Consider the following 21,971-nt stretch of genomic DNA (forward strand, 5'->3'; position numbering starts at 1 on the left):
TTTACAGGTGGGTGTAAGGGGCGCTTAGGGAGGACTAGCACCTCTAATGTGTGGTCTGTAAAGCCCTTCTCAGGGCTGCTCATCCACCGTTGGTGTCCACCTGGCACTCAACTTTTACCTGTGGCTCCAAGGCACTGTAGCATTCACATTGGCCACACACTGGTAAAACTGTCTTGGCAGATGGACTAAACCAAATTGAGGGTAACTGACAGGCCTCAAACCCATCAGTGCATTAGGGCGATGTCTACCCCAAAGAAGTGAAGATTTTCCCTGGCCAAATGAGCAGATGAAAACAATTTGTTCCAAAGGTCATGAAGGAAGCTGAAGTAGGCACTATGGAATGCTTAGAGCTCATCAGACACTGAAAATGCCAGGGTCATCCATTGCATCCTGGACATCACCAGTTGTCTTGACTTTTATTTTGCCACTGGACTTCAATGAATCTGGAAAAGAAAGTAAAGCTTATGACTTTGTGCAACTATGCCTCACTTAAAGCCAATTCACTTACAAGTCAAAACATCACCCTGGGAAGTCATTGGTCTTTTTTGAAAATGAAGGACAAACAACTTTACAGGTTCATTTCTAGGTCAGCTTCCTTTAAGTACTGAGGACGTGTAGAAACATAAGTGTACTGAGCATCTGGGTAGGCTGGGGCACTAAAAGAGGAGAAAAATGTAAATTTTGTTTACTTAGAAAATTTTTTGAAATAGTTTTTAAAATAAGAAATTTTCTCTCTGAAGGAAATGGAAATGGAAATAATAATACTAGTTGTATGACTGTGGGCAAGTCACTTAATCTCTCTTTGCCTTAATCCCCTGAAGAAGGAAATAGTAAAACACCCCAGTATTTTTGCCAAGAAAACCCCACAGACAATTTTGGAATGCTGTTGTTTGCAGGGTCATGAAGAGTTGGACACGGCTGAAGGACTGAACAACATTAATAACAACAACTCTGATGATGATGAATCCTTCTTGATCTTTATAATTTTGTTATATTCACTATAATTTTTTGGTATATGGTTGTTCTTTTCATTTACATTTGTTACAATTATTGTGTATGTTGTTTTCTTGGCTCTATTTACTTCACTCTGCATTAGTTCATATCGATTAATCAATAAACATTCATTAAGTACCTACTACAGAGGCACTGTGCTATTTTGTTTTGCTTTTCTGTATTCATCATGTATATGATTTCTTATAGCACAGTAACATTCCATTACAACATTTGTTTAGACATTCCTTAATTGACAGACATCTACTTTGTTTCTAATTCTTTGCTATCACAAACAGTGCTGCTATAAATATTTTGGTGTATATGAGGACTTCTTATTGATAGTTTTCTTGGGGTATAAGCCTCCTAGGGTGTCTGGTTCAAAGGTATGGACATTTTAGTCATTTTATATGCAAAATTCCAAACTGCTTTCAAAAATGATTGTACCATTTCATAGCTCCACCAACAATGTATTAGTGGAATGATATTAGATAATATCATTCCACAACTTCTCCAATATTGACTATTGTCATTTTGGGGTCATTTTTGTCAATTTGTAGGGTCTGAGGTGAAACCTCAGGCTTGTTTCAATTTTCATTTCTCTTATTATTAGTGATTTGGATCATTCTTCCATGTCATTGTGAATACTTTGTAATTCTTTTGAGAACTATTTGTTCATATCCTTTAACCACTTATTTATTGAGAAATGGCTATTAGTTTTGTGTGTGTGTGTGTGTGTGTGTGTGTGTGTGTGTGTGTGTGTGTGTGTGTGTGTGTGTATGGAGCCAAAATACTTGATCCAGCACTCAGATAATTCCCCGGTGGTCTATTCCAAAAAAGATATTTTTGGTGATGCAGCTTTTTCTTTGAAGCCAGCTCCTGAGAGTATTCTTTGAGGTATGGCTGCATATGAAAAGAATTACCTGATTACTGATCAAAGGCTCTACCCTAAGATTTTAGTCACTTAGGCTTTAAATCCCTATTAGATTATCTATTTGTAATAGTAATGAAATTTGAAGTTCCTTTTGTATTGCTAACCTGAGAGGTATTTAGTACTTAGTAATTAATAAGACTTTACTTGGATACTCTGTACTGACTGAGAAATTCTAATTTACTAGTGACCCAGGGGTGGAGGGCCTGTGTATTTTCTGATGATTGAATAGTGAATGATGACTGAATAAGAGACTGATTGAGTTAACTTAGTGTGCCCCATGAGCAGAGAACTTTGACTATTGTACTTTGTGTCCTTTAAGGAGGCAAACCTCCTTAAGGATGATTGAATGATTGAGTTGACTGAATGATTGATTGACTAAATGAATGTACCTTGTTCAAAACTTTGTGACCACTATGGTGAAAACTATGTGGCCATTTTAGTGATAAGCTGTATTTTGATTTTCTGTGATAATTTGTAGTATTGTGAATGCTGTACCTTGATTTTCTGTGAATGTTTTGCTTTGATTTGTTATTGAATAAATAGAGTGTTCACTATATTGTGTAATCAGAACCTTGAAAGATGTTCACAGCAGCCATCCTCTGGAAAGCTGCTTGTGCATGGCTTTACACTATTCTGTGCTACTTCCAGGACATGACAGACTACTCAACCTCCTGTACTAAATAGTGATAAGAAAACTCGAGTCCCATTCCTTTGTCTCTCTGATCTATAAAAACCTTGTTCAAAGTATCAATAAATGGAGTTCTGCCTTGAACTACCCATGTGGCCTGGTTCATTCTCTGTCACATCTCAGACTATTTTTAATGCTGGACATTAAGTGGTTCGTGGCATATATACAGTCAATTCTCAATTTTGACAAGGGCAACATTCCCAGAAAATGATGTAAAAGTCAAAAGACAGAATATTGGTATATCTAATCTATGGGAAATTGGTGGTTAGGTTCCCATGACCACCAAAAACTAATCTTTCACTTGAGATTTTTGAAAATACACTTTTCTTCATAAAGATCTTTATGACAAAACATTAATTCTGATAATATGTACCTTTTCTAATGCAGTAATCATGAAGTAACCCATAAAATGTAGGGGGGAGGAAAGACAATGCAAGATGGCATGGGAGCGGCAGGGGCAGGGGTAGCAGTGTCAGAAGAACCCTAAGGTGAAAAAGAGAAAGGGAACACTTGCCATCTCTAATCTCCCTTTCCACTCCTTAGTTGAACTGTTCCCTAATGAAGATCAGATGTCTCAGAGTAAGTTCATCGCCCCTGGGTGGGAGTTCTGAGCTTGAACAGGGGGCTAATGCAAGCGTGCAGCTGGTCCACACATTCAGTCAGGGAGATGGGATGCTCAGCTTTCAGCCTTAGCATGAGTGGGTTGGGGGTAACCACATCTCATTTCTCCACAAACTTAGCCACTTCTCCAGTTTTTTCAATTCCCCCATGGTGCACTTGAGAGATTGCTTTAGCACTCTTTAGAGCAGATTCGTGGATGCTTTTTATGGATGCTTTCCTCCTTTTTGTAGCTGTAGACTTGTGTTTGTCATGCCTTTCAATTTTTTCTCTCCCATTCATAGCCACGAATGTGCTCAGTTACCAAGATGAAAGTGAAAATGGGGTTACGAATCACATGGATTCCTGAAGTTAGGAAAGTTAAATGCACAAATGTTGAGAATTGACTATTTATTGTTTATACTTCTCAGATTTGTTGTTATTGTTTAGTTATTTTTCAGGGGTGTCCAACTCTTCATAATCCCATTTGGGGCTTTCTTGGCAAAGATATTGGAGTAGTTTGCCATTTCCTTCTCCAGCTTATTTTACAGATGAGGAAACTGAGGCAAACAGGATTAAGTGATTTTCCCAGGGTCATGCAGCTGGTAAGTGTCTGAGACCATATTTAAACTCTGGAAGATGAGTCTGCCTTACCCCAGGGCCTGCATTTTATCCACTGCACTCCTAGCTACCCCATACATCTTGGATACCAAACTTTTATCTGTGGAATTTGATGGTATTTTTTCCCATTTGACCACTTCCTATCTTGTACAAGGTGCATTAATTTTGTCTATGCCTAATTTTTTCAGTTTCATGTAAATAAAGTTATTTATTTTGTCTTCTTTAATTGTTTATAACTTTCGTTTGGTTATGATTACATCTCTGTGAGAGGTGTATGATCTGCTTCCCTTCTAATTTTACTCTAGGATCATCTTTAATGTTAAGGTCATACATCCATTTAGAAAGTATTGTGGAATATGCTATAAGGTATTGGCCTAAGCCTAATTTTTGCCAGACTACTTTCCAGTTTTCCCAGCAGTTTTAGCCTAAATAGCAGTTTTCCCCTAGTTAATTTATGAGTTCTACTTTATCAAATACTGAGTTATTGAGTTCTATTGTTTCTTATTCTCTCTTGTTTAGTCTGTTCCATTGATTTATCTCTATTTTTTAACTAATTCCAGATATTTTTGATGAATGCTGCTTTATAATATAATTTGTGGTCTGGAAGTGCTATTCCCCCTTCATCCATACTTCTTTTTATCATTTCCCTTGATGTTATAGATCTTTTGTTTTTCAAGTGATTTTTGTTATTATTTTACTTATATAAAATAAACATAATAATTAATTGATATATCATTAAAATGCAAATTAACTTTTGGCAGTATTGTCATTTTTATTATATTGGCATAGCCTAGTCATGAGAAATGAATATTTCTCCAGCTATTTAAATTATTTTAAAAAAAAATTTCTTTAAGGAGTTCTTTGCATATAGGTCTTTTATCTTCTTAGGTAGGTCAATCCCTAGATATATTTTATGCATTTTGTAATTATTTGGAATGGTATTTCCCTTTTTATTATTGCTTCTAGGGTTTTGTTAATATTATATAGAAATGCTGTTGACTTATGAGGATTTATTTTGTAGCCTGCAACTTTGCTGAAGTGATTCCCTAAAGTTTTTTAAGTATAATGATATATCATCAACAAACAGGGATAGTTTTATTTCATCTTTACCTATTTTTATGCCTTTTAATTCTTGCCCTTATCTTCTTGCCCTTGTTAGCATTTCTAGAACGTTATCAAATAATAATAACTGAGAGAATGGGCATCCTTGCTTCACTCCCATATTTATTGGGGAAGCTTCTCATTGAATATGATGCTTGCTTTTGGTTTTAGATAGACACTTTTATGACACTAAAAATATCCTTCTATGCCTATATTTTGTAGGGTTTTTTTTGGAAAAAACAATGCTGCTCTTTGTCAAAAGCTTTTCCTGCATTTATTGAGATGATCATGTGGTTTTAAATGTTTGGATTTTCAATATGATTGGTTGTGTTGATTGCTTTCCTAATTTTGAACCATCCCTGGTATAAATCCTACTTGGTCATAATGAATAATTTCTTGAATAAAATGCTGTAGTCTGTTTGATAGGATTTTGTTTAAAATTTTTAAGTCAATGTCCATTAATTATAGTGGTCTATAGTTTTCCTTCCATGTATTATCTTTTCTTGGTTCAGGTATTGACTATCTTTGTTTCATAAAACAATTCTGATAAGGTGCTTTCTTTTTCAAGTTTTGAAGAGAATTTGTGAGGTATGTGCACTAACTGTTTTAAAAGTTTGATAGTATTCCTTCAGTTGCTTTAGCTTAATCTGTTTTTTAATGTGGCCCTAATAGTGGCCTCTTAAAGACCACGGTCTTTAAAGCCCAAAAGAATAAACCACTCGTGGAATTTTAGGTATTACAACCCTGGAAGTCAGAGAGATAGGTGGGGAATACTTTATTCTCTCTAGGGTAAGGATTCTTAAATTACGACCAGTAAACATGTTTTAAGACTATTTGAATAACTGTATTATATTACAATTAATTTACTTTGTAATCATATGTGTTTTGTTTTATGCATCATTTTAAAATATGATTCTGAGGAGTTCATAGACTTCACTAGACTGCCAAAGGGGTCCATGACACACAAAAAAAATTTAAGAACCCCTGATCTAGGGCAATTCACAATCACAGATGAACAGATAATTGGTAGGAAGAGATCTCAGATATTATAGATTTAGGATTGTAAGGGGCCTCAGAAGCCATTTAGTTCAATTCTTTAATTTTACATATTAATAAATTGAGGCCTAAGGGAGTTAAAGGACTTGCCCAAAGTTACTCTAGTAATAAGTTGTAGAGCTTTCTTGGAAACCCGGGCCCTCAGATCTGGTCCATTCTGTTTTTGATTTAGAATCTCCTCTACAACATCCTTGACATAGGTATCTAGTCCCCAATTGCAGGCATATAATGACAGGGAAACCTATTATCTCCATCCAAGTACTCCATTCCACTTTGGATTGGTCCTAATTTTTTTTAAATGATTCATGCACGAGTCAGCTGAGGTCTTATGGACCTCTCTCATAGCTCATAACTCATACTTCATAGCTTCTGGGTCTTAGAGGTATACTACCTGAGAGTGTGGATCCTGCTGAATTATTATTCAATACTTCTTTCTTGTACATGAATTAAATGCAAGGTTGAATTTTAGGGTTTTCCATTAAGGAGGAGATTTTCTATTCATCAATGTTATTTAGGAAAAATTGCCTAATTTGTGTTCAGTCAAAATTTCCTTAAAGTTGTTGAGTAGTGATCTTGGAGTCAACGGATCTAGGTTCAACCTGTCTCTCATACTAGCTATGTGATGTTGGACAAGTCCCTTAACCCTCTTGGCCTCAGGTTTCAGTTTCCTCTATGTAAAATGAAGGAGTCAGACTAGATGTCCTCTGAGGTTCCTTCCAGTTCTAGAGCTATGATCCAGTAATCTGTATTTTATTAAGGAATTGCAGAATCTCAAGACTGGAAAGATGGCAGCACTCATTGTCCAACCTGTGCTTGAACAAAAGTCCCTTCTACAATATCTTTGACACATGGCTGTCAAGTTTCCATTTGAAATTCTAAAGTTTGGAATATTCTGTTCAGATACTTGTTGGAATGCACTATCTGTGAAGCTGTATTGTTATTGCAATTTTCATCTACAGGTCCTAATTCTTGCTTCCAGGCTCAGTCAGAACAAATCTAACAATCCTCAAGCTAGTATAAAAGGCAAGGAGAATTCTGCAGTGACCTGCAGAGGGCATGCAATGTTTGTGGTTTTGCCAGTACCAAGTAACACCTTCACATGCACAAATTATGACATGATCTCCCCTCCTAAATTAAAAAACTGAAAATGCCCCCAGGAAGGAACATACCTCTACTCTCCAAGGAAAATGCATTTTTTTTTGAAAGTAAGAAGTGCTTCAAAGAGGAAAGAAAGAAAGAAAAAATATATGAAGAGGGAGAAGAGACTCCCAACCTATAACAGGAGGTTGGAGGGGAGAAGAATGTGATGCAGAAAAGGAAGGGAATACTTGGAACTAAGTGAGCAGCTAGGTAGCACAGTGAATAGAATGCCAGATCTGGTGTCAGGAAGACTCCTCTTCCTGAGTTCAAATTTGGTTTTAAACACTTACAAGTTGTGTGATCCTGGGCAAGTCACTTTACCTTGTTTGCCTCAGTTCCCTCATCTAAAAAATGAACTGGAGAAGGAAATGGCAAACTACTTTAGTATTTTTGCCAAGAAAATCCCAAAAGGGTCATGGAGAGTCAGATATGACTGAAAAATAACTGAACAAGTTTGGAACTGATAGTTATGAATCTGTTCTCCTATCGGGGGAGCTTTTTTTGTTGGGTTAACAAATAGTTGCCTTAGTCGGCAGAGAGAGTCATCCATTACTCACTGTAGGTGTCTTCCTTCTCAGGCCATTACTGAATGACTTCTCTTTTTTTTTTCTTGGAGGGAGGAGGGTAGGGCAATTGGGGTTAAATGACTTGCCCAAGGTCACACAGCTAGTTTTGTGTGTGTGTGTGTGTGTGTGTGTGTGTGTGTGTGTGGTGTCTAAGGTCGAATCCAAACCCAGGTCCTCCTGACTCCAGGGCCAGTGCTCTACTCACTGCGCCACCTAGCTACCCCTTAATGACTTCTCTACAGGTAACTAGGATAGCATCATTTCTTGGTAGAAGAAGCTATAACCCATATAAACAAAAGCTCTTTGGGGCTTTCAATAATTTTTGTTGTTTTTTTAATCTTACTATGGGTTCACTATAGTTTGGGTAAGACATAAAACCAAACTAAATGTTATACCATCCATAATAAATTGCATTACTGAATTCAAAATTACTAATTATTATGTCTCCTTGCTGTGTAAAGAAATTAATGGTGGAGAATGATATGAGAGAGAAATTTTATAATACGGTCAAGGCAGTGAAAATGGGTTGTTGAGACAGAAATTCTTGCTCTTCTCATGTTGCTTTATAGACTAAAGTTGCACATGACATACTACGTGAAGCTTGTGGGATGTTTATCTGTATTAATCATACTTATTGACAACTGATCAGTCAACAAGCACTGAGCAGTCACTTATTATATGTTACTGTGTTAAGTGCCTTCCCAAGAAGTTCAGTGCTTGGAAGCCAGAGATTTTGAAAGGCTGAAGTGAGCACCGGAGGACAGCCTGTGCAAAAATGTGGAGATGGGAGATGTAGGATGGAATGCTGTGTATGGAGAGTAGGAAATAGGCCAGTCAGGCTGGGGCATGTGAAGCCCTGAAAGACAAGCTGGAGTTAGACTGTGAAGCGTTCTAGAGGTCAAACTGGGGGATTTACATTTTCTCCTAGAGGCCAGAGGGAGTCATTGGTATTTCCGTTATGATGACACATTCCTGTCCTCACACACTCTATGCTCTATGTAATTTACATTGTTCACTTGTGTTTCTTTCACATAGCATTCATTCCAAATCCTGTCTTTGAGACTTTGCCCAGTCTCTCCCCTGTACCCGGCATGTACTCTGTCTCCATCTTCACCTCCATCTTCACTATTTTTTACAGTTTAGCTCAAGCACCAGCCTCTGACCTGAGCCCTTTCCTGATCTCTGTAGCAGCTACTAATGCCTCCCCCCTACCAAATTACCTTGTGTTTAGTTAATGTGTGGTAGTGAGAGAGCTGGCTTTGGAGTTGGGAAAACCTGCATTAAATTCTTCTTTCCGATATTCATTATATGACCCTGGATAAATCACTTAAACTTCTCAGTGCCTGAAAGAACTCACTAAGATAAATTATAGAACAGTTGTTGATCTGCTTTGGTAGAAGGAGATTCATTAATGGGAGTTTCTTACAACAATGAAAGCACAGGTCTAGGCTTAAAGAAAATGTATTTACGGGGCAGCCAGATGGCTCAGTGAGTAAGAGCATTGGCTTCAGTGTTGGGATGACCTGGGGATCAAATCTGGGCTCAGATACTTAGCATCACACCCAGAAATAACTGGCCGTGTAACCTTGAGTAAGTTACTTAACCCTGATTGTTTAAAAAAAAAAAAAAGAAAGAAAATGTATTTACTTATATGTGTCTATGTTGTTTCCTCCCTTAAAGAATGCAAGATGCTCGCTGAAGGGACTGCGTGGTTTTGGTCTTTTCCCTCCTGTTTCTGCTTCTGACTTTTTGAATTTTGCCACCATGCCTCATCTTAATTTTGACACAGCGGCTGCCCTCCGAGCCTGGGGCCTCTTCACCCTGGAGGCAGTCGCCTTCTTAAATTGGTGAGTTTCTCAAAGAACCTTCCTTCTGGGGAGGGGCCCAGGTCTGTTATCCTTCATTTTCCTGTTGGCTCTGACTTTTCAGATTTCCCAATCATACCCGAGCATGGCTAACTTCCCCCTCCCACTTTCTCCCTCTCCCTTTTGTGTGCTGTTTTCCCTCATTAGAATATAAGTTCCTTGAGGGCACAGAATGTCTTTTCCCTTTTATTTATATCCAGCTCTTAGCCCTGTGCCTGGCAGTAGTAGGCACTTAATGATTGTTGCCTTTCCTTTGTAGGCCTGCTGTGTAAAAAACGAGCTTGACACATTGTACGTATTTAATAAATACTTTTTTTAATGACTGACTTCATAGCTGGACTCCAAGAAAAAGCTGTCCGTGCGTCTTCCTTCCACACCATTGTAAGTTGGCATCTGTCCTCACCCCTAAACTGAAATAAATACCTTTCTCTTAAGTTTATCTCTCATCTCTTGCCTAATCCTATGGCCTTTCCTCAATTCTTAATCTTTTTGAGTCTCCTTTGAGTACTCTACCAAACAGAACCATTTTGCATAAGTTTAGCTTTTCCTTACCTGTTTTAATGTTTCTGTAGTTGGTAAACTCCTTGAAGTTAGGAGATTTCACTTTTGTCTTTGTAGCCCCAAATTCTACTACAAGGCCTGGCAAGTAGTGTTGTTTAGTCTTGTCCAACTCTCTGTAGCTCCATGGTCCTATCAGGCCAATAGTGTCCATGGGATTTTATAGGCAAAGATACCTGATGGTTTGCCATTTCCTTCTCCAGCTGGATTAAGGCAAACAGGGGATAAATCACTTGCCCAGGATCACACAGCTAGTAAATGTCTAAGGTCATATTTGAACTCAGGTCTTCCTGACTCTAGGCCCATTACTCTATCCACTGAGTCACCTAGCTACCTCCCTGGCAGGTAGTAGGCATTTAATAAATATTCATTGAATTAAAAGAGGCAACCAAGTGGTACAGAATACTAGAACTGAGAGTCAGGAAGAGTAGACTTCAAGTCTTACCTCAGAAACTTAAAAACTGTGTGACCCTGGGAAGTCATTTAACCATTCAGCCCAATTTCCTCAACAGTAAAATGAGGGACAATAATAGTGCCCACTTCACTCTATAATCGTGAGGATCTAATGAGATATATTAAGTGATATAAAAACCTTAAAGTGCTATATAAATCTTAATTATTATTAACTCGACCTCTCTGTACCTTTTGACACTGTTTGACCAACCCCTTCTCATACTTTAAAAAAAAAATTTTTTTTTTTTTTTGCTTTCTTCTGGTTCTATCTATCCTTCCCAGTTTCCTTTGCTAGATCATCATTGATGTTCCTTCCCCTGTGCATAACTGTACCCATGTCTTGGCTTGGCTTTTCTTTCTTTTTTCTCTCTATATAGTTTCTGTAACAAATATCATCTCTGTGCAGATGGTGTCCATATACACACATTTGGTCCTCATCTCTCTCCTGAATGCTAGCCCTACATTATAAACTGCCTAATAGACATTTCGATTTGGATGTGTCACAGGAATCCCATGTCTTCAAAACGGAACTTATTTTCATTCCCACTAAACCCACCTCACCTCTTAACTTTCTTTTTCTGTTGAGGGATTACTATTCTTTCAGTCACTTAGGTTTACAGTCTAATAATCATTCTCTATTTTCTACTCCCTCTTGTTGACTTAATCTCTACAGCATTTCACTCCTATCCCCCTTGCTATACATAGGGACGCCCACCTTAGTTTGTAAGCTAGTAATTTACTGTCTGAACCACTACAATAGCCTGGGTCATTTCCTTAATTCCATTCTCTCCCCTCTTCAATCCATCCTCTGTCTACCTGTCAAATCATCTTAAAGCACAAGTTTGACCATGTCACTCAGTGGCATACAAAAGGTCAGCAGCTCCCTATTGCCTCTAAGATAACATAGAAACTCCTGAATTTTCATTTAAGTGCTTTTTCAATGTGCCATCACCCTTCCTTTCTAGACTAATTTCACTTTAGTCCCCCTCCATGCTTTCCTGATTCATTAACTTACTTGCTGTTTCTCACATATGACAATTTTCCATTGCCCACTTTTAAGCTTTGGAACAGTCTTCTCCATATTTCCACTGTGTCTCTGCCTCCTGAACCTCTCTTGTTTCCTATAAGGTTTAGCCCAGGTGCCAGCTTCTACATGAGGCCTTTCTTGATTGCCCCAGTTGTTAAGACTCACCTTCTTAGGAGAGAAATTTCTTAGTATATATTTATATTGTGACATGTTACATCTCTCCAGTAGATCCTTAACTATGGGAACTGACTATAGGCCTATAAGGCTTAGCACAATGCTTTGAACCCAGCAATTGCTTAATAAATGTGTGTTGAGTTGACTATTACAGATTTTTACCACATTCTCTTTCTCTGGTATAAAAGGTAGCCACACTGAACTGTGGGACTTGTCTCGGAGATTCACAAGACCTCTTTTAGGGGACTTTTCTGAGTAGAAGTAGGGGTACACTGGTAAATGTAACAACTGGCTCTCTAGGAAAAATATAAGTTTGACACACAAGCTTAATCTATATTATTCACATTTCTCCATCACGTTCTTAAATCCAGACTTAAAACAAAATAATAAATCAAGCTCTGATTTATAGCATCTCATGAGTTCTAAACTGTAAATGCTCTTTACTAAACATATGACATTCAGTTTTCCTGAGCTGGTTTAAGTGGGTAGAAGACAAACTGGTCATCTACTATTTCTTTGGCAGTAGCCATTTATAATATGTGATTATATAATTGACTAGCTGTTCCACAATTTCATCCTTGAATTCTTTCAGGACTCTTGGATGGTTGCCATTGAATCTCAGTGATTTATTAACAGTTTGTCAAGCACGTCTAAAACATCCTATGTCCTTATTACAATTTGATCTAATGTCTTTGACCCATCTTTTTCAAAATAAAACTTAGAAGAATCTCTTTATAATTTTCTTAAGCAAAGGATAAAACAAGGAATACATTAATAGTTACATTCATATAGTATAAATACCAATTCAATCTCACTGAAAATTGAATTCATGTCTCTATACTAATCTTGTTTTCTGAGTTCACTGACAGGCATGATTTTTTTTTTTTTGCCAACATAAGATATCATATGTCCACATGAGCTGTCTAAATATAAAGACTCAAACTGAAGACAGCATGGGTAGATATTATCTGAGGAATGATTTGTCTGCATAGAAGAGAGCCTTGGGTAATGCTTGCACTACCAATAGCACACTACCTGGTGAACAGATAACCCCTAGAAACAACTTTAGGTTGGGAACTGTTTTTTTTTTTTCCTCCAGTTTCTGACTAATCAGAATAGAATCCTGTCTTTCTCTTTCCCCTAAATCTCTCTGGTTTGGGGGTATGACTTTTAGGGATTCAAAATAAAAATGCTTCCCTGGCTGCTTTTCAGGAGGGAGGTAGCTCTAAGCTTATACTACTCTCCTGGCCGCTCCTACCAAAGGTTGTTTACACAATGTATCACAAATAGTGAATAGTGAGTAAATCTGATTTATCCAAGCAAACAGAAATTGTAAATGTTATAGATTAGACTATGTCAGAAAATACATGTGAAGTTGAGCTATTTTAGATAGGAATGAGACAAGATCTTAAGTTTTACCAAGAGAGAAGCCCAATCTTAGTGAAATCTAGCTCAGAATCAAGGATATGAGGAGCCAGCTTTCTCTACCTGTCTGTAGTTTCCAAAGCTTTTCTACATGTTTTTCTCGAAGAGTATCTGGTACTATGCATGTCTCTTCCCCAAACAGCTCTGTACCAGTTCTACCCCTTATGTAGCATTTTCCTCACCCCATCTGCTTCCATATTCATTACCCAACACAGAACTGACTCCCACTCCCCTCCCCCCCCCATTTGGGTGAAAGCCAGAGTTATAGCTTTAATATGTAATTTGGATTTGGCATCTTAAAATTCTCTTTTGAGTTTTCATCACATGGATCATGAGATTTAAAGGATAAGAATTTCAACTATTACATGCTTAACAAGGGAAAAGATTCTAGGTAAAATACTTAAATGTAAACTACTATGTGAGGACAGAGAAAGAAAAAAAGGCAAACTGCTTTTAAAAGTCACATCTTACAAAGAAAACACCATATTTTCTCTCTTATGCAGTGTGTTTGATCATAGCTTGCCATCTGCCAATAGCTCTGCTTGGAAACAGTAGAGAGAGCAAAGATTAACTAACACCTGTTGGAAAAAAATGAAAAACAAATATAAAAATAACCTTAAAGGCTAGCTACTTTATTCAAGAAACACAGTAGCAACTGTGTAAGTACTTCTTTTTTTCTCCTTACAGACAAACAATAGTATTTCTGACAGTGGCAAATAAATCAACCATTTTTGTTACCTAAGGAAGTAGGCCCCAAATTACAAGATTCCTTCATATTTGTGTGTCTATTTTAGGCTATGGTTGAGCTGGGAATGCTAGTCAGCTGACTGTCAGCATAACTGAAGTACAAGTTTAACCTTAACCCCAAATGGAACAATTGGAAGCAGATTATCTTCTTACTGCTTACATGCATAAATGAAACTGAGTGAACCCTATCTCAGTCTCATACTTCAGGTTTCATCTATGCATGAATGTTGTTGCTTCTTACTAGCAGGCTGAATGCTGTATTTCCACGTTCTCCATTGTAGAACTATTCTTAGTCTTTTTCCACAGCTAAAGGAGAGTAGAAAGTTGAGGCATTAAAAAAAAATTTAGGCACAAGCACCAGAAAACAAACAAAAACCCTGTGCTTATGTTTTAACTGAGGTATGGCCCTTTGTTTATTCCCAAATACAATTCCAAGGCTTTCAAGAATCCTATCAAGGACATTCCAAGAATGTCCATGTCAAAGTCCATATCCAGAAAGAAGTCCATTTGTGTATGGAGTTGTCCAAGTGCTGATTCAGGGTTTCAAAAATGAAGTGAATAAGAAACATAAAACCACAGTCTTTCATTCAAGAACAGAGTTCAAAAGGTCATTTTGATTTGCATTAAAAAAAAAAAAAGCATTCTCATTCTCATTCTCTCTCTCCAATTCAGTAAACTTTTTTTTCAAGTTAGTTTAAATTTTTAAAAAATGAGGTATCAGGACCAAAGAATTCATTTCCTAGTGGTTACTTGTAATGGTACTGGTGATGATCTCTGTACTTGGCTTATTGGACATCACTTTCCTTCTGTACATACTCTACAGTCTACATTCTAGCCAAAGGAATTCTTGTGGTTTCTTATTACACAAGACTCTGTCCCCCACTTTTGTGCCTTGGCTATCCTCTATTTCTAGAATAGACTCTTCTTTTCCTCCACTTCTTAGAATTTTTAGCTTCCTTTGAAGCTCAGCTTGTCTTAGAGCTATTCCTTACAGAGAATTCCTAGAGGAAACTTCTCCTGATTCCCCAGTTGCTAGTGCTGTTCCCCTGGAAATTACTACTTATTCCTTGAACCAGTAGATTTTCAAAGAAAGGAGTTCAAAGTTAAACTGTCTAAGGAGGAAATATGGTTGTGAAGGGAAGCCCCACACACCATTCATGTGAAGGGTTATGATGAGGCAGACAGCTGTTCTGAATAGTCATATGGAAATATTCTAAATCAAGAAGAAAATAGTTTTGGATTTGTTCTAATACTTAAAAGCCTAAGTGGATTGGACAAGATGCTGTTAGCTTTAGAAATCTTTTATTCTGTTCAATGCCTAGAGCTCTTATTTAGATCTAGAAATTCTCTAGAATATTCCATGTCTTTTGTGCCATTTCTGAAATGTCAGATTAGGGAACAAGACGTTTTCTATAAACTAGGCTGTCCATATACAACCCAAGTTTAATTTTCAAATTTCATGTTCTCTAGACTCATCTTCATATAATTTAAAATAAATAACATTTATACAGGGTCTTAAAGTTTGCCAAATATTTCACAAGTATTATCTCATTTGATCTTCACAATGAAACAATCCTGTGTCATTATTCCCATTTTACCAAGGAGAGAACTGAAGCAGACAGAGATTAAGTGATTTCCCTAGGGTAATACAGTTGTTAAGTACCTGGGGCTGGATTTCAACTTGGGTCTTCCCAACCTCAGGTCCAGTGTTTTTATCTACTGTCCCCCTCCCCCCCACCTAGTTGTGCAAACAACATAGGTTATAACATAAGAAAAATAATCATAGGTTGCACAAGGGGAAAGTTTAAAACCACTAAGCTTAAAGAGAAAGTCATAATGAGAAAATAAATTATGTATTGTTGATGCTTATTAAGAGAGTTCCTAATTAACACAGAGGAGCAAAATTGGAAATGAAGCATAAGAAATCTACTGCAAATGGATTTGGGCTAATTTTCTTTTGGCTTAACCAATTTAACTCATGATTCCTTCATATTCAACCCTATCCCAAACCTATATAAATATATTTACTTCATACCCAACATGAACCAGGAAACTTAGTTCCATGAGAGGCATTGTGGTATATAGTAGAAAAAAAGCCAAGGAAGACTTGAGTTTATGAACACAGCTTTCGACTATGGGTGAGGCATGGATGTAACATGTTTTATGCTTTAGGATGCTAATACTGGAAACCACAGAGAAGGTGTGCAGAACTGCTTCTAAGTTCCCTATATCAATGAAATCATAGGTGCATTTTCCAATTGTAATACAAATCAGGAAACTTGGTTACATTTCCCAAGGTAACTGTAGCCTGGTAACATGAATAACAGCTATATATTGAGTGCTTGATATTAAACGTTGTATACATATTATCGCAGAGAATATACAAGGGATGGGAAAGGCCAAATGACTGATGTAGCACCCACACTTTTGAGGTTCCTTATTTTAGTGTTAGGCACAGACATTCTCTCCCAACACTAAATTAAAGATTCTCTAAAAAGTAAGAGTTGATGCCTTCTTGATTGTTGTCATAGAGCCACAGGACCCAGGGCTGGAATGAGATGACTAGTTTAAACCGCCTCATTTTGCACATAGGCTAACCAAAGCCTTGAGAGTTTAAACGATTTACCCAAGATCAGGGAGGTAGCAAATGATCACCATTTGAACGCCAGTCAGGTGTTCTTACTCCTACACCACCCTATTGGAAAGCACAAGAATTTCCAGTTACTCCTTAAATTCATGAAAAGGGCTCTACCAAATGTAACACTAGCCCATGAAAATAGAACTCAAAATTAATAATGTGAAAGCACCTCAATGACAGTAGGAAGACCAGGCTTGCATTCACACCTGGTATTCACAGATCCACTGGCTGGAGAATACAGGGTGTCCCAAAAGGTCCTTGTGTGACGCCTGCACCAAGACTTTTCCCCATATCCTAGACTGAGAACTAGGAAGGATCTCTGGGGCCATCTATCTGGTCGGACTCCTCTCATTTTTACAGATGAGGAGACTGCAGCCCTGGGAGGCTAAGGGCTGAGCCCATTAAAATGTGAGTTGAGAGGAGGGATGGCTTCATTCTCTGTACGGTACTTGTAGCCCCCAGATCCTGGCACCTGGCTCACAGAAGGCGATTAATAAATACTTGACCACTAATTGGCCAAAGTCACACAGAGAGCAAATGGACTCCAATTCTCTCCACCACACCACCCGTGACCCTTCCATCTCTCTGGCCACAAAGGTCCTCTCTGATGAAGCCCCTTATAATAAGCAGCACTCAGCACAGCGTGGTATATTGTAGACACTTAAATGCTAGTAGACTGACTTCACATCTCTCCTCTTATTTGATCTTCACAACCCTGGCAGATACGTGCTGTAACTGCGGTTGAGTTTTTGAAAAGTGACTTTCTCAGGGTCACACCGAAGGTGCAGTAATACTCCCTCCCATTTTCGGGGTGGGGAAACTGAGGCCGCGACGTTTCTTTTTAAGGGACTTGCTCAGGGTCATCACACAGCTCGTCAGTGTCTCAGGCAGTATTTGAACTCGGCTCTTCTGGACTCGGTCCCGCGCTCCGTCCCCGGAGTCTCCTAGCCCTCCCGCAGGCCTGGGGGAAGCCCGTGGGGGTGGGGAGCTCGCGTGAGACCGGGAGCGCGCGGATGGGGGGAGGGGAGCGCGCGGCCCGGCACGTGCTGCTCTCGCCGGGTTTCCGGGCGGATCGAGGCGGCCTCGGGGCGCTCCCCGTGGGGCCTCAGGCTGCTCCGGACTAGGAAGCTCGGTCTTTCCCCGTCCTCCCACCACCACTGGCGATCGGCTCCCCGGGCAAGCAGCGCTGGGCTGGGCTGGGCGGCGGCGGCGCTCTGTGGCGTCCCGGGCCCAGGGAGGGGGCGGCCCCGGAGGCGGGGCGGAGGGCGGGGCAGGACGCGGGAGCCGCCTGCGGGGCTGGAGGAGGCGGAGGATCCGCCGAGGAGTGACGGCAAAGTTGGTCCGAGTTTCTCGGAGTTTCCCTGCAGAGGTTCCCCGAATCCCGGGACGGTCGGTGGCCCGGCCTCCCCCCTCCCTCCCCCGCGCCCCGGGCCATGGAGCAGCCGCCGGCGCCCAAGAGGTGAGGAGCCGCGCGCGCACCCGCCGCCGCCGCCGCCGCCAAGCCCGGGCGAGGAGGCGCGGGCTGGGGCCGGCGCGGGGGAGGGCCGGGGGCTGCTAGGCCCGGCCGGTCGAGCCCGGCCTGAGCAGTGTCAATTCCGGGGTGTGTGTCTGTGTGTATGGGGGCGGGGGTGCCGGGGCCCACTCGGGACCTGGAGTGTGTGTGTGTGTGTTTGTGTGTGTGTGTGTGTGTGTGTGTGTGAGAGAGAGAGAGTGTGACTCAGTTTCCCGTCGGGAAGCTATCCGCCTCCCTATAAGTAGCATCTCCCCTCCCCCCTTTCTAAAGCATGGGATGGGTGCACACACAACCCGTGGACTCCCCAGTCCAAGATCTGGGCGGCAGCAGCAGCAGCAAAAAGTTATGCAGGGCTGATGGCACTGGCCATTTGAAAAGTCTTTGGCAGCTTCACCCCTTCGTTAGGAAGACTAGGCTTAAACTGTCTTGTTCGTGCCCAGTTTAAGGAATTAAATATTAATAGAGTCAGACCTCCAAAAACTCTCCTGTGGAAATGCTTCATTGACAGGTGTTCTTGGTGAACTCATGGGTACTTCTGGCCCCTAGACAGAAAGAGTCCAAAATTAGAACCAAGCTTTTTTTTTTTTAACCTCTCTTTCTAGGTTTTGGGTTTTCCTCTGAGCATGTCAAGCCAGTTGCCTTACTACTTACTGCCTTTTATTTATTCTCAGCTCTTGGAATATATTGTGGTATTTGTAATGCAAATATAGCAATGTGTGTTGTAAGTGGTTTTGAATTGGTATGTGATTAACGCAGATCCACTGGTCATAAGCATCAGTTTCAAAAGAAAATGTAGAAACTTGCTAGTTTGTGTTAGATAAAACTTTAACCAAGATCTTAATTTTGGGGAAAAAAAAGTATAAAATAAATAAAAATTTAAATCTCCTTCACCAAAAGAAGCATTTCGAAGATCAAAGAGTTCAAGTTTTAGATACTTAAGAGATTTTTTGAGATAAAAGGTGTTTTATTCAAAAGCATGGGCTAATTAAAGAAGAATGACGTTTTAGGAGCTGTTATGACTTGTATACATTAGACATGTGAGCCTTGAGGCCTGGAAACCATCTGTTCAGGTAAAAAAAAAAAGTGGTCCCCAAAAGGGACTTAATATCAGTTCACTGAAACAGAACCCATTAGATAGATTTCCTTCTAGCATTTTGAAAAGTGCAAACTTACTGTATGTAGTGTGGAACCAAATTTAATCTTAACTGAAGAAAGCTGAAGTTCCTTTTTTTTTTTTTCATTTAGAATAAAGAATAAGGTAGCACTGCTGAAATAATCTGATCAACTCATCCTGAAAAACTGAATAGGAGAGCTTTTCTATTTGTTTTCCCCTTGTGAAATAAAGACTGTCACCCCAGATAAGATTAGACTATGTTATCAGAAGTACATAGAGGTTAATAAAGGTAGGAAGAAAAACGAAGCCCCTGTCCAGTGGTAAGCTAAATTACAGAAAGAGCCCTGGGAGAAAACTTTATACTGGGGAAATGGGGGAGCAGAGAGGGTATCACAGTGGTAACTTTTATGATGGTTTGCACTTTTCACAGTGATCATTGCTTGTCTCGCAGTCTCTGTTTTTATTTTTCTTAAGAGACAAATTGGTCTGGAAGGACTTCTTGAGGGGAAAAATAATGATAATAAATATTGCACATTTTCCCCATCTTGGTATACTTTAAAAACTCACATTCTTTATCTCATTTGGTTGTTATATGAGTCTTTTGGGAAAAGAAAGATAAGTGGTACATCTTCCATTTAACAAATGAGGAAACTGAGGCTGAGAAGTTATAATTTACCCAGGATTATGTATCTAATTAGTGGTAGAGGTGGGACTAGAACGCAAATCTTTAGACCTTTAATTTAAAATTTCTGTTCTTGTCAATATTGACTGGATGTGGTAGGAGGAAATTCATGATCATCTATGGGTTTGGCTATATGACTGGTCTTTTAGGTCCCTTTCCAGATCTTGGATTCCATGATGGCAGGTGTGTAGGGGCAGGCTGTAACTAATAAAGGAACAAATGTACATTCTTCCACATAAATCAGAATAGGAAGAAACAAATGTTTAGAATGAAGAGCAAGTGAGGGATGATGGAAGGCAGAGAAATGACTAGATCAAGAATGTAGTTAATTTGAAATTGATTTTGGAAGAACAAAATAACCTTTATGAGTGCTTTGAAGGTGAGTAGTAGGAAGGCAACCAAAAATAGTTTGCAAAAAGAATATTGACAAGAAGTATCAGTGAATCTGAAAGAATGAAAAGTACTAAGGAAAAAAGTATTGTCCTGGGTTTAAGTGATGACTGGCTATGAAGTCAGGAGGATACTTCAGTCTGTTCCATTGATACAGAGCTTGTCCTCTCAGTCAAAATCTTCATCATGTGGTGTCCAACATTTTGAGGATAAGCTTCTCTAAATTTAACGAATCTGTTGTCCACCTCTTTGAAATTCTCGTCTCTTTTGGATTTATTTTACTTTGTGACATTGTAGTTTCCTGGTTCTCCTACCTTAATATTGCTTTTCCAGCTCCTTTGATTTCTCCTTCTTCCAGATTTCTAATTTTCCTGGGCTTTCTGTTTTATCCCTCTTGGGACATTCCTTTAGCACTCATTCCCTCATACACAGTCAATGATTTGCTAATGATTTCCAAATCTACAGCTCTAATTCCATTCTCTTAGTCTGGTATTTCCTGTATATGTGTACTTTGATTCTTTCATTCTCCATGGCCGAACCATCACCAAATCCTGTCAAGTTCTTTAAAGATCTACTAAGTGGAAGGTGTTGATGTTTTTTTTTTTTGCAATGAATTGAAATTGGTTTATTTCTTTGCATGCAGGTCATCCTAGTCCAGTCCCAGTTATCCCATATCAATATTATTTCAATAGCTTCCTTGTCAAAGGTACCTAACTTAGAGTTGGAAAAGAGGTTCCAGCCCTGGTTATAGCTCTTGTCAGCAATGTGGCCTTAGTTTGGCGAATTACTTCCATTCTTTTCACCACAGTTTCCTACCCTGTAAAATTGAAGGGGTTAGATTAGATGTTCTCTAAAGGTCTTTCTCATTCTAACATTCTGTGATTATATTTACTTCCTCTAATGCAGAAAAATTAAAAGAATATTCATTAAGTTTCTACTACTTGTAAGACACTCTTGTTAGGCACTGGGCATACAAAGACAAAGGTGAAACCCTGAAGGAACTTAGATTTTATTGGGGGCTTACAATATATGCAAAAATAAAGTGAAGTGAAGTGAGCAGGAAGACAGTGCTAGTAGGAGATATCAGGAAAGGTTTCATAGAGGAAGTAGCACCTGAGCTGAGTCCTCAGATTCAGCTTCCTCACAGATGCTAGGTTATTTTCCCCCAATACTACTTTTTATCAGCATGAATTCCATTTCTGGCTCTGCTTTGACATAACTGTGTAACTTCTTGAAATTGCTTTTTGCCTTCTGTTCTTCAGTTTGTGAAATGAAGTAGTTGGAGTAGATAATTTTTTTGAGTTCACTTTCAGCTCTAGCATTCTGAGATGTGGAACCTACTATTGTAGACCACAAACACTCTCACTTAGTAGTCTTTGAGAATTTTTTCCCTACAGGTCTTTGTGAATGAAAAATTTATCACTGTATTGCCAGCTGGCAGTGAGCCCCATTGAATTTAGCAGGGTTGGTTCTCATACAGCAAATCTACCTGTACATCAATCACAGAATCTGGCCTTGAAGCTTTTGTAGCTCAGTAAGACCTGTCAGAGCTAATGTAGCCTTTGGAAACTCAAGTTCGCTTCTGTGGTATTCAAATAAGGGGCAGACTGACCAGCAGGGTATTGCAATATCAGGCATGATGTGATGAAGGCCTGCACCAGTGAGGGGTCAGTATTAGAGGAGAGAAGGGGG

At 39.2% G+C, this 21,971-nt stretch overlaps 1 protein-coding gene across 5 annotated transcripts in view; it reads left to right on the forward strand.

Moving 5' to 3' along the window:
- The first annotated feature begins 17,851 nt into the window (after positions 1 to 17,851).
- Positions 17,852 to 21,971, forward strand: part of STK3 (serine/threonine kinase 3) — a 468,999-nt gene continuing 464,879 nt past the window's right edge. For 2 of the 5 annotated variants that reach the window (XM_069080955.1, XM_069080960.1), the window contains exon 1: positions 17,852 to 18,039. In XM_069080955.1, coding sequence (XP_068937056.1) covers positions 18,014 to 18,039 — 26 coding nt within the window. In that variant the 5' untranslated portion in view covers positions 17,852 to 18,013. The remainder of the gene's footprint in view (positions 18,040 to 21,971) is intronic. The other 3 variants (XM_069080957.1, XM_069080959.1, XM_069080958.1) reach the window with 2 other exon arrangements.

Source organism: Petaurus breviceps, unplaced genomic scaffold, assembly GCF_028583685.1.
Source record: "Petaurus breviceps papuanus isolate PSGF00001 unplaced genomic scaffold, PetGlider_PUasm1.0 98, whole genome shotgun sequence".
Classification (NCBI taxonomy): Eukaryota; Metazoa; Chordata; class Mammalia; order Diprotodontia; family Petauridae; genus Petaurus; species Petaurus breviceps.